Here is a 13,440-nt window from a genome sequence, read left to right on the forward strand (position 1 = left end):
CAGTAATGTAATTGCAAAAGCCTACATATCGATTTTTCGCAGTATTAGGTTAGATTTTTGGGTATTAGAATTCACACGAAACTAAACAACAGGCGTGGGAAAATTTGTACTTTATTGTTGACATGTATCATTAAGGACACAAAGTCAAGACCAAACAGAAACCACGTTATCTTTTCTTCACATCACTTGATGAATAAGAACTTTCCCGCGAGACTTTCTCTTGCAGATGTTGTTTCCTAGATTTCCTGCAACATTTTCTGGGATCACTGGACTTTCGCTAATTAGTAGCCTTTTCTTAAACGGTGAGATTACCCATCACTACCGGCACATTCAATCAACCGATTTTTATTTCCAAGTCCTTTTACTTTGAAATTATATTCCTGATTCTTTGGTGAGAGTATTCTTGCTATTTCACGACGATAAAGTTTCATTCATCCCATTCGTACCCTTAATCAATTATTATGTTTCTACATTATATCCCTTGTTCCAAGGTTGCCACCTTGCTCGTCATTATTTATAATTATGATAATAACAATAATAATAATAACAATGATAATGAGAACAATAATAGTAACAATTAAAATTATGGTGATGATTGAATAATTATAATTATAATGATAATTATAATAAATTATTTATGTCATCATTATTGTTATTGACACGTATGTTGGTTGTGATTGGGTCTACTTGCCCTCCGACCATCTGTACTGAGTTTTTTTACTGAGTGCGACATCTTTTTTTATTACAAAGCACGACAAGAGTTATTACAGAGTGCGACAGCTTTTTCATTACAATGTACGACAAGAGTTATTACAAAGTGCGACAGCTTTTTTCTTACAAAGTACGACGTATGTTATTACAAAGTGTGGCAGCTTTTTTTATTACAGGTTGCGACTTTATTTCATTAGAAAGTTGCGAAAAGATGTTATGACAAAGTGCAACAGGTATTTCAAAGTGCGACAGCTTTTTATCAAAAAGTTGCGACAATTTTATTACAAAGTGTCACAGGTATTGCAAAATGCGACAGGTACTATAAAGTGCTACGTATAATTCAAAGTACGACAGAACAACTGACCACCTTCACCACACACTATTTTAATTAGTCGAGCTCAGCAAAGTCAACCGTTCGAAACAAGTCAATTTCATAAAAGCAAAGAAAGTATTGGAAATATAACGCCCTAGATCATGTATCTTGCAAACATTGTAAAAGGCAAGTAGGGCCAGTTACGGAAACGATAAGTTTCACATACTCGTTGTAAAGTGCCATGTGATGCGTCGGAAAAGGAGTGGGGAGGGTCGGTGGGTGAGTTGATGGCACTGTTAAGACAACAACAAAAAATCAAGTTAAACTGGCTCCAGCTTCCTTTAATCGAAATGCCTTTAACGCTTATGGCTCGGAGTAAGTATCATGATGTCTGACAAGATCATTTCTGAAACAAATATCTTTTATTGGTTTGCTGCAAAAAAGGTCTCTTTTTAACATTATTTTATTTAAACTTTCATTACTTTCGATTTATGAAATGATCATGTTAAGAAAGTGCTTGTTAATGAAATAAAAGGCAAACAATACAAGGAAACATTGCAGACTTTTGATAAGCTAGCAGCTCAAATTCCTCGCTCAATACCACAACTTTTAAAATTTGCCTTAAAACGTTTAAAAACAAGGATTGTGAGAGTACCCTCTTTAAAAGCTGAAAAAGAACCAAGTGGTCGGGAAAACAGACAAAAACGCCTGCAAAACACTGGTTTTGATGCCAGCGGCCGCATTGATACTATTGGGTTTATCGTTGCGAAGGAATGCGGCGGCGGGTCCAGTTATGTTTTTCACGCCGTTGCACTGGTCATTTCCGGTAGCCCCAGGGTTCCGATTATCAGCGCAGAAAGGATTTTGGCCAGCAAAAGTCAAGTTAAACAATTCCAGCGCTTCAGGGGGGAAGGTACACTCAGTAAGCATCACATTCTTCAGACACTTCTTCATCTTAGTTTGCTCCCTGTAAAAATGAAGGTCATCAAAAGTTTAGTAGTCTCTCTCTTTTCTTTTCTTTTTTTTTTTTGTCTTATTGAACAATATGCAGTCTCAGAAATTTTCTGAGACTACATGCTGATATGCTCCCCTCTGTGAACGTCGCTCTCTTAATCATTTAGCTATTCTCGACCAATTGCAAAAGTTTCCTTGGTTCGTAAAATATTCCTTTTGCTTTCGTACCAGCAATGATTATCAAATACGATATTTTGTTTGTTTTTGTTATACTCGAGCAAAAACAAAAGCAATCGTATCTGTCTTTTTTTACCTTCAAACCTTTTTCAGTTTGAAAAAGGTTTTTGAAGGGAAAAAAAGACATTACAATCTGAGATTGTTATCAGTTTTTTGCATAGCTTTATTTTGGAAGAAGTAGTGAACTGCATTATCTGAACGATAGATAGATAAAGTTAAACCTCCTTGGCTTTTAAGCGCACCCATTAAAGAATCAAATGACAAGAATGTCTCAATTCATCTCCTGAACAATCCTTTCTTCATTCTCTTCCTTTATTCGAAAAAAAGCAATCGCTTGGCCCCGAATTGAATGTAATTTACACCTATAGGTTTTCTTGTTAATTATTAGCCTGGTAGCTGGTATATGGTCCAATAAGAGCGCATTTTCTTGGCAGCTCAGAAATAAAAACATCTGCGGTTTACATTCACAACGGAAATTATTGAAATTTTTCACCTCACGCTCGTAACAAGAATTTAATTTGTTTCTTGTTCCACAACCATGCCACAAATTAATTATCTTTTTCAATTTCTGTTTGCAAAAGAAATAGTTAACATAAACTCACGTGCAAAGAGAGGAATTCGATATGTTCGCGGCGAATATGCCTCGAAAGGTTCCCATGCAGACTCTCATTTTAGTTGTGACTGAGCTGGAACAATTCAAATATCTTAAATACTTTGTACTTGTTTGCATGAGACCTTCAGCACATCCTCTTTTCTGGGTTGAATTACTTTCCATGCTGCTGTTTGGCAGGATGTCAAAACAGTGCTTGTCCAATTTCAGCATACATTCATTTGCTTGGTCAAGCTTAGAACTGGAATGAAAACAAGAAACCCATGAAGTTAGAGCACTTTTTAAGTAAGGGTCTAAGGTGATCCGTGTATGAGTTTAGTTTAGTAAATTAGTTTGTAAATTCTCCTGGTATACCGTTGCCCATTGCAACTGGAGCACTCGCGTTTTCCCGCTTTCTGATTGGCTGTTTCTGGTTGGCTGTCACTGATTGGCTATTTCTGTATCATCCTTTCGTTTGGTCGGCTGCTGCCACAACTTTGGGGTAAAATTATGTGACTTACCCTCCCCTTCCCTCCTCCCCCCCCCTCAGCTCCCACTCACGAAGCCTTCGAGAGCCCTCCAGACGAGGTCACTTGACAAATAAAGTATTGCGTTTCAGTTGCAGTCGCCGTTCAAAACACCTCAAAGTTTAGAGCTATTTAAATGAACTTACGAGCAGTTTCCTGTGGGGTCCGTTCGCAGTCCTCTATAGAGGGAGGAGGTGCAATTGCGATAAGCGCAATAGAATTCTATGCCAGAACAGTTACCAACGTTTGGGAGTGCTGCTGCGTGTTTTCCAACGAGAAACGCTAAAGAAACGATGAATGGAATCAATAACTCAGTTACGTAGTTAGACGTAGTTTTTCATGAAAATAAAGTAAGTGTTGGAAATAAAACAGAGTATTTAACATGCAAACCTTGTAAAGGCTAGGGTAGGGGGAATCCCATCCCCCCCCCTCCCCCACTACCAAAAAAATTAAACGAAGAAGCAAAGAAGAAAGCCCAGCCCCCCTCCCACTCACACGGTTACCCTTCTCGCCAGTTTGTTTCGTTAGGGTCGTTGCGAATATTCTTCTGGAAAACAGCTGGCCTTTTATACATCGTCAAAAATCGATTACGGACATATTAAAAAATGTTAATGTTAATTATTTTGAGAAGTTTGAATAGAAGAACGCATTTGGCTGGGTCTACGATAGGACCTCCACCATCTTTTTCCTTTCCTCCGTCAAGTTCCAAAACGCTTTAACACCTCTGGGAAGAAATTCCAATTCTCAAGATACGTTTTTACCGAGCATATGGTTAGGGTTCAATATATTGGCCAAAACACTGAGGCAATGTGCTCTTATCATGCAGAAAAGAAAAGCATCCTCGTAACAATGAAAGAACCAGGATAAAGATAAAAGTTCACTTTAGGTGTCTCATTTCAAGACTGAAAATACTATTTAAATTAAGCCCCTCAAACAAACTTTTCACGATTATTGCATGAATGAACTTTTTTCTTCTTTTGAGATCCGTTACAGTACAATTTTCTATGCGTTACTAGCAGTACATACTGGTACAGGAAGCGTGACAAAAAACAAACCTACAGAATTTCAATTTGCCACCAGTTAAGTCGTTCAGCAGAGCACCGATTTACCTTCAGTAGGAAGAGGTACGGTTTGAAACCTCTTCGAAGAATATTGAAGAATTTGGAACTTTCTCAGCTATACAGAACAACATGAAAATTGTCATCGTTCTCTCTTTCTGGGGTTAATATTTAAAGGCATCACCTCCCCTCCGCGCAATACAGTGGACGCCGCTTTATCTGCGTAACAGCTAAATATTACAGCATCCTTTCTTCAAACGGTACGTATCAGAAGTTAAAAAAGAAAATAATAAGGCGAAGCTTCCGAAACGAAATGAAAAGAAATCGCCTCCAGTGGGTATTTTATAACTGATTATTTCACTTTAGGTAGTGAAAGAAGAACTTACCGACGGCCACGACGAAAAACATAGTGAAACGCTCAGAGACCTGCATCTTCGCTGCTCCTTCAAAAATAAATTGTTCCAGCGTAACTTAGATCCTTTTATTTAAACCCTTTTTTTTTCTTTTTTCTTTTTTTTTTTTTTTTCATTGTCGCCCTTTATCTTGGTGGCGCCGGCTAAGCTGGAGATCGCTCTCGTTAAATCCTTTTTTGGTCACGTACAAATGTGTCAAGGTCACTCAAACGTATTTTTTTTGTTTGTTATTTTCAGTATATTTTTAATGCTATTAACTTGCTTTCATATTTGTGGCAAATTTATTTTGTTATTTTGCTAAATTTCTAGCTTTCCTTCAACATCTTCTTTGTTTTGTATAGTTGTAGTGTTCCCAACTATTCTTCTCCTACCCAAATCTCCAATTTCCAGGTAAATCCTGTTGTCGAGCATCAGCAGTTTTTTTACGCCTTTCCCTTTTTTTAGCTAGAACAATTTCTGTAATTTCTCTAAATCTCTTATAAATTGGCCACCTTTTGCTTAGTTATTCTTTTGATTTAGCTGGTTTGCTAAGCAATAGTATTACAACTTGCCGAGCTTCTGCTTGTCTATTCTTGACCAGCTCTAAAATTATTATTTGTTTTCTTGCACTTTTTATCTAAATTTAGTTCACTTTTCTTCACCACGCAATTTATTGTTGTGTTAGCTCTGTCATGCAATTTTCTGTTTAGGTTTAAATTGCTTTTTTAATGGATTCACATTTTATTTTGTACAGTGTTTCGCATATATAATGTTGTAAATCATGTCCCTTCCTTCCCGTCTATTATTTGCATTTATTCTAGACCTATTGTAGTTTTTCTTATTTTCTTTGTATTTTAACAGTTGTTCATTTTTGTTTTTTGTTGTTGTTTGTTTGTTCCTAAAAAATCGCAAATCTTGAGCTCAAATCTGTTTGTTCCTATGTTAGCCGTTTGGCAGTCAAACTCATAGTGGTGCGTTTGGGAGGTTCGCATAAACATATTTCTCCTTACAGTACGAAATGATATGGGTTTGGGGGCACCAGCACACTGAAAAATATTGCACGTCATTGTCACTGAAGTATTTTCATAAAGAGCTGCCAGTATTTGCTCATGTATATTTACCATGAAAAAAAAGGGCATGAAACAACCCATTCCCCAAACCGATATCGTCACCACAAATGCTATTTTTAACTAAAAACAAAACAAAACAAAACCAAAAAATAATAATAAATACGCTTTTGGAAAGGCAAATTATAGGAAGTCTAGAATGAAGCAGGATTAAAAATCTAAAATGTGGCAGAAACGATTCAAATCAAACGCAAGAAATTAGAAACAGTTTATAATCTCTTGTTCAACTCTGACAACTAATTCCATGTGTTTTTGAGATTATTTTTCTTGTGTCCTCTGAAATGTAAACATCATGAGGAAAATCTTAGACCATAAAGCCACTGTAGTTTGAAAGCAGACACTTCTAAGCGTGCCAAATTTTTATTTCTCTCTTACAAATTCATTCATTTTCGTAAAGGCATCAAGATGTAATTATGAGTGATGTGAAATGTTTCTTCTGCATTTTTATGATGAAAGAATGATCTAAGTCAGCGTGTTTGTAAAACTAGTCTGGTAGATCAGACAATTTGTTATCATTATCTTTCACAGCGGAAGTGTGTGGCGTCAGTGCATACTAGACTTCCATATCAATTACTTTTGAGGCGAACACAAAATATATTTTCGACAGACTCAGTCATTAGGGATATTTGATCTGTAATCCTTTGTTCCTCTTGTGATTAGTCAATACATCATGTCTATGGGTGCCACGATTTAGCCCCCATTTGTTATTTAGATCGCATGGAATTATTAGTTGCATATCGTTAACTGACGGTATGTTTTGCTTGGCTAGGATCTTTTAAGTCAGTTACTTAGTCGATGTTTTTATCAATTGTTCGATTTTTTTGTTGGTAGCGTGAGTCAGATACTTGTCTGTTCATCGCGTGTGTCGCAGGGATTCCATTGTCTAGTACTTTAAATGCTTTGTCGCATATTTCTATGTTTCCATTTTGTTATAAGAAGTTTTCGTCAACATATGCAAGTGGCACAAGTGATTCTCGAGTATAGGAAGAATTTGTAAAAAAATTTGGGTATCTCAATGATAGCTTGATTTGAGCCAAGGTTTGTGTCTTGTGATGGTTTTGTTAGTGTATTTTTGACATAATTTTCATAGTTATTAAAGACCCATTTTTTAATTACTTTTGGTTTCGTTTTGAAAGCGAGTCCCAGTGCTCATCCTTTCACGTGATTATAAGTTTTCATTCACATGTAAGTTAAACTCGATTTCATGGGAATGGATGAGTGCCAGGCCTCGTTTTGAAAAATATGCTGACGATGGTTAGAAAATGGCCTACTTTCAGAGTTAAGATCATGTATTGCATCTTCTAAGTTTGTGACTCTCTTTCTGTTCAAGTTAGTATAAACTTTTGTACCATTGCGACTCAAATCATCTGTCACTTTGCAATTTTCGTCTAGTTTTAAAAAAAGATTGACTCTAACTCGATATACTCGTATATTTACCTCATCTCCACCTACTCCATTTAATGTCTCATGATATTTGCATTTAAGAAAAACACACCTGAAGGTTTGTATAAAGGCCTTTGTAAAGGTAAAGAACAGCTTGGCTCGCTTGAATGGGCCATTTTCGATATATTAAAATTCTAACATAGCTGTTGGGCTAGAGGGGGGATAAAACAAAAGAAATTAATGAATCATCACTCAAGCTTTTGTTTTTTTTCCCACGAAGAACGGAGCTAAGTTTGATTTAATTTACCGAAAATGGCCTATCAAATAATCTCTATTTTCACATTTCACTGGCTATATTGCCTTTGGTTTTCCTCGTGATATTCACATTTATTGAGTAGACACGCTTGAGAAAAATATGTGAAAGTGGCACCTTTACGGTTGGTATAGTGTTTATTAAAGTTTTTTAAGAGTTTGATTTGTATCGTTTCTGCCGTGTTTTAGAAGTTTAATCCTTCTCCATTCTAACTCTCCTAATTTCTGATAATCTTAACAGCATTTTTTTTCCGTTAAGGCTAAAATAGCCTTTGTCGCGTTGATATGGGTTAAGGGCACGGGTTTTATTTATTTCACTTTTCATGATAAATATACATAATTATGGTCGGAAATTACAAAAAAAATTCAGTCTCAATTACGTGCAGTATTGGGCAATGTGTTGGTGCCCCCAAACCCATATCATCATTTATTACATGGGCGTGTAATAAGAGTTTGATCAAGAACTAGAACACTCGTAGAATCATACGACCACTACATCCGGAATCCAAGTGGCGTATTTTTCATATGTAACACGAGTGACAATATTGAGAAAGGTGCAATTCCTGATTTTTCAAACCTTGCTGACTGGGCCTGGTTTGCTTGTCCTGCAGAATATTTGTTTTGGCAGCAAGATTTGTCGTGGTAAGCGACGAAGATGTAATTGCATTTTCCAAACAACAAGAGAACGAGAACACCAAAAAGAAGACACTGTGTGACCTAAATATTTTCAAGTAATTTCTCGAAAGTTGCGTAAGACTAGACAAGGATAAATTTTTGTTCTGTTCATGGTGAGCAACCTTCAAAGGTTCGAAGTAAAAAGAGGCTGAAAAGAAAAGTATCCGATGATTCAAGTCATTGGTTTCCTATCTTCTTTCGCATTGTTCTGCCGTGAAGTCTATAGACCCAAGTTAATGACGCTCTGACTGAATTGACTCTGGTTCTCTTTCGCCTTTTTCATCACTGTATAACTGATTCAGTTGTTAAATCTTCGATAGAGTTCCTTACAATTATTTATAGAACTTGCTGTTCGATTTTCTCATAGTCCTTTTCGATGTCTGTAAAGTTAAGTTCATTTGAGTTTGTCCCAAACCTGCACCTAGGCATTCTCGATGATCAGCAACATAAGTTGAAAGAGCTTGCACTTTTCTGTAGTGCACAAAAAATAACAGGTTACAAATCAACTGTCGTTTGAAGAAAGGAATCTTAAGCTTATAGATATATGAAAATCATGTATGTGCACTACGGTGAAGAAACGAATATAGGAGATCCTCGCAGCTATAAACACTACTGAACCAATAGTTGAAATAATACCTGAAAAACTTTCAGGCGCGTAAGGGATTTGAACCCATGAATCTTAAGTTCTCAGGCAGATAGAAAGTCAACTGTATACTATGGAAGACAAGTGATACCTGTACATGTTGACTAAAGAAAGCGAGAAAATATGAAATGTTCATGTTGCTCTCAACAGCTGAGAAAGTTTTGAAATTCCTCAGTATTTTACTAAGCGGTTTCAAGCCTCATACCATTTAATTAAAAGCCAATCGCTGCTCTGTCGAAGGACTGATTGATGGCAAATTGCAATTTTTTGTGAATGCCACATGTCCTGTACACTCAATTAGGATTATAGATTGTGATGTAACTCGGCGGTCAAAAGATGAAAAAAATTTCGTTTATTATATCATCATAGATAGTCTGTTCAAGGGATTTCATTTGGATCGTGTGTTAAGTTTTGTTCTAGAACTGAGATACATCAAGTCAACTTAAAAGCCTCATTATCTCTCTTCTGTGGCTACGAAGATGCTTTTCTTTTCTGTATAGTATCTGTCACGGACGTGAGAGGGTTTTACGTGATGTAGAGCACGTTGTACTTGCCCTAAAGGAGGCGAAGCTTGTCAGAGCCAGTCGAAGGAGGAAAGATGGTAGAGGGCATATCGTGCACCGAGCAACGAGCCAAAAACGTTCTTCCACTTAAATTTTCCAAAACACTTGCCTCGTGGCTTGGTGACAAAGGTAGAATTACTTGCAGCCATTACTGCGATCGATTTTTGACGATGCAAACGAAGGCAGCTTTTTTTTCCGAAAGAAAATTTCCACAACAACGATACTGATAAAATGAATCACGAGAAGACCACGGCGCTAAAGATAGTCAATAGTGTTGTGGCATATTATTTTCCTGACACGATCCTCTCTAAACAATTAAAGAAAAGAGGATAAATTCAAAAATTTAGAAAAACCAATTTGAATTCAAGCTTCATTAGTGTTTGTTTACACGAAAACGATACGTGCGTATTTGCGTGTAAAGGGATTAGGGTTACCTCCTTGCTGTATTTGTCCGGTTGCGTGGTCTAAAGTGCTGTCGAAAGTTTTTTTGAGTAGGAGATGGGTGGGGGGGATGGGTGAGTCTATTAAAAGTTTATGGGTGATGGTCTTTCAGAGGGTGCAACAGATTAATCAAAGAGAGAATGAAGCTTCATCTGACCCGGCACCACTAAACGGGGAAAGGCAGCTTTGAGGATATTTACTTAATTTTTGCATTTTGATAGAGGCTCACAAAAGAAAAAAAAAAGTCTAAGTTATGTCAACAGTCAATCAGAAAAAAAGAAGATATTAGAAACAGCCAATCAGAAAGCAGGAAAAGCGGTACTAATGACAGGGGGCACAGCTGTTCTCGAGGTGGACTGCGACCTAGGCTGGTGAATAACTATTCCAAACAGTCTTCCGGGATTTAATTGCGAACGAATCTTTCACTTCATCATTTTTGGCTCATAATGGTGCATATACTCATGCATACCTCGAAAACGCTTTACTTTGCACTTGACCAAAAGAGGATGAATTCTATTTTAGACACATATTCGGGAGAAGATTTCTTGTTAGGCGTGAACGACATTACCGCGAAAGAGTGTAGTCCCCAAAAGACACGCAAGGGTGAAAAACATCTGGGCCCGATGAAGTCACAAACTTTAACCACAACCTTTTATTTCACACTGAGAAAGCTCATATTGCATCTTATGTAATCAGAAAAATAAATGGAGTAGTGAAAGCGCATTTTTTTCTGTTAAAAAAAAATCAACACCATTTGATCTCTCTTATTTCCCCATCCTCTGAGCTTGTATATTAAGAGAATGTTCAATTCTACATGTGCGAATACTATTTTCTGCTACATCGTGTTTTTAAATGAAAGCCGAGAAATCTTTAATCGCTCGCCAGATTCAACACAGGAAAACTTAAGACAGATTCAATCGCGTGAGATATGTACAATCCACCCAGTTCGCTTCCACAAGCGTGTACGTTTATATTTTCGGTCAGTGAAACCTTAGCTTCGGAAGGTGCTTGTATGTTGCATAAAAACACTTCGCTCCCACGGTATTCAAGAGTCTGCACGTTTGGTTTTCCTAACTTGATCCGGCGCTCCTACATTTAATGAGCGACTGATTTTCAGATACTTTCTTTACAAACGTAAATGCACTCACCATTCTCGCTTTCTTGATTGATGCGGCCGCGGTTCCTCTTCTGACTCTCGTGCTTTACTATAGGTTCGTTCTGGTGGTGTAAATCGCGAGTGCCTGATTTCACCGAAAAGTTTATAACCCCTTTCACTATAATCACCTTCCATCGAGGCCTCAAAATCCGAATAATCAGACCCCGAAATAGAACTGCTCTTACTCGAATTATTATCCGCCATGTTTACTTTGCTTAATGTACACGTGTCACGTATAAGATCACATGATCAAAGCGTTTACGGCGGATGACTCACGAAGCTGCATTTAGGACAGTTTTCCCGGCGAAAAAAGGCACAAAGAGGCATTCGAAGCACTTTGTATCTGTTTCAATGTGTTCCCTGAGGCATTTAATCGGTATTCCAAAAAGTGACCTTGAAGCCGTCAGTTAATCTTTAATCTTTTCTTGTACACCTGGCTGTAGGCCTTCTCACAAAATAAGTTAGACATCCTTCGTTAAATAATCCTTCAATATAAAATTAATTTGTCGAAGGAACTATGGAAAAGCTTTAATCTTAACTGAAAGCCGAGTAACCCCCATTACGTTATTTGGAGAATTTCTCTTTGTTTTCCTTTTTTTTCGTGGTTTCTACCTTCCGACTAAGGAATGATTGACTTGGCTCGTTCTTAGTGTAAATTTCTATTGAGTTGTAAGGCCTTTATATGATTCCTTTTAGTCCTCTCTAAATGGAAGGGGGAGATCAGAGCACAAGCAGTGAGCATCCGTAAATCTTATTAGACGTTTTAGTGTGTAGTTTTTCTGAGTATTTATAAGAGTCCTGCCGTATTTTGACGAGGCCATAGGAAAGAGTCAAAATACAGACAACGAGTAAAAAATGAATACTCAACGAAACTACACACCAAAAAGTCTAATAGAAAATTTTCATAATCCAATAACTTCTTCTTCAGCTAATTTTTTCTGCTCATTTCTCAAAGACGGGGAAAAAAAGCAAGTAAAGAAGCGTAGTTTTTGTTTGCAGTACAAAATAACCAACTGTCCAAATAACCGTTCAATGTCGCAGGATATTTGTACTCTATTCATGCGTCATTTGCATTCTACTTTGTACGGTCACGGATCAGGGGTGGATCCAGGATTTTGAGTGAGTAGTTTCCACCTGAGGACCCACTCCTGCTAGGGGGGTTCGGGGGCATGCCCCCCCGAGAAAATTTGAAATTTGGAGCTCTCTAAAGGCCATTTCATGCATTTTTAGAAAATTTAATTGCCCCCAAAAGACTAAAAAAGCATGTAATCAAAAAGGCAAAAAACATTTATTTTTCTTGAAAGTACTACAGGAAACACTCTGATCTACAAATATTCCACCTTTAGCTACTGTGCAAACCAGTGTATATAGTGTTTTCAGGAAGGCCAAGTCATCACCAAGACTTTTCACACTGGAAAACATCACCTCCCAGTCAGGAAAATCAAGATGTGGAGAAAAAAACACGAACCAAGTGTTAGTGTTTTTGATAATAAAAGAAAAACAAGCACAATTGATGATATAGTTTAAAGATTGATAATAAAAATCTACTTGCCTTTTTCATCCTTGGGACCACAGGCTTACCATCCATAAAACCCTTCTCTCTCTCAAATTTCTTCTGTGTTGTGCTCCTATAATGAATGAAATGAATGAAAGCCAGGCTCAATAAATCCAAATGTTTAGCAACACTAAAAACAACATTTCCTGAGCTGGCTTTTATTCATTTCATTTATAGGAGCACAACACAGAAAAGAATTTGAGAGAGAGAGAAGGGCTTTATGGATGGTTAGCCTGTGTTGGGAGCTGGAATTCAAAAAATAAAACAATTATTAGAAAAATATAAATTATAAGAATCATAAAATGATATACAAATTGAAGTAAAATGATAATTTGAAATAATACTAGCCTTTCTTCATCCTTGGGAATTGCTGTGAAGCTGGTTGAGTTCAGTGAAAATGTTTGTTAACCATTTAAGCTTAACATGAAAACCCAATGTCAATGTCAATGGAAAATCATCACAAGTAAAACAAAATAGAAAATAACCTTGAAATGAGTTGAAAAAAGTTATACAGGCACCAGTTTGAGCTTCTGTACTGTTCTCCATCAGTTTAAGGATTATGAGACTTAAGGGCCATAACCCAGACAGAACATAACTCACAAGTACTCTAGAAATAGCTGGTGCAAAAAATTATTACAAAATGTTTGCCATTCTCATTCTCCTAGGATGTAACTCAGCAAATAAATCTATTATACGTTCAAGGTCAAAATCCATGTCTCTGTGGGCATGCATCAGTGCCAATCCATTCAGTCTGTCCTGGGTCATTGTATTTCTCAAATAGTTCTTAAGATTCCGAAGGGATGA

The 13,440-nt window shown here is 37.0% G+C and overlaps 1 protein-coding gene and 1 long non-coding RNA gene across 2 annotated transcripts; both read right to left on the bottom strand.

The window, feature by feature from the left end:
- Nucleotides 1-1,406: 1,406 nt before the first annotated feature.
- LOC131780524 (uncharacterized) lies at nucleotides 1,407-4,890 on the bottom strand. Its single transcript, XM_059097121.2, has 4 exons — nucleotides 4,776-4,890; nucleotides 3,478-3,613; nucleotides 2,818-3,066; nucleotides 1,407-1,991 (listed from the first exon to the last, which is right to left on the bottom strand). The coding sequence occupies exons 1-4, from the start codon at nucleotides 4,819-4,821 to the stop codon at nucleotides 1,685-1,687; spliced, it is 738 nt and encodes a 245-aa protein (XP_058953104.2). The 5' UTR covers nucleotides 4,822-4,890; the 3' UTR covers nucleotides 1,407-1,684.
- Nucleotides 4,891-12,347: 7,457 nt separating this feature from the next.
- On the bottom strand, nucleotides 12,348-13,194 carry LOC136276954 (uncharacterized). Its single transcript, XR_010715699.1, has 2 exons — nucleotides 12,985-13,194; nucleotides 12,348-12,881 (listed from the first exon to the last, which is right to left on the bottom strand). It is a non-coding gene; the product is annotated as an uncharacterized lncRNA (long non-coding RNA).
- Nucleotides 13,195-13,440: the final 246 nt, after the last annotated feature.

Source organism: Pocillopora verrucosa, chromosome 11 (assembly GCF_036669915.1).
Source record: "Pocillopora verrucosa isolate sample1 chromosome 11, ASM3666991v2, whole genome shotgun sequence".
NCBI classification, from domain to species: Eukaryota; Metazoa; Cnidaria; class Anthozoa; order Scleractinia; family Pocilloporidae; genus Pocillopora; species Pocillopora verrucosa.

Excerpts from the sequence above, each read along its gene's own strand:
- LOC131780524 (XM_059097121.2), bottom strand. The coding sequence starts at position 4,821 with ATGCAGGTCTCTGAGCGTTTCACTATGTTTTTCGTCGTGGCCGTCG. Across the intron at positions 3,614-4,775 it reads GTTTTTCGTCGTGGCCGTCG|CGTTTCTCGTTGGAAAACAC; the intron begins GTAAGTTCTTCT and ends TCGTTTCTTTAG. Across the intron at positions 1,992-2,817 it reads TCGAATTCCTCTCTTTGCAC|GGAGCAAACTAAGATGAAGA; the intron begins GTGAGTTTATGT and ends TCATTTTTACAG.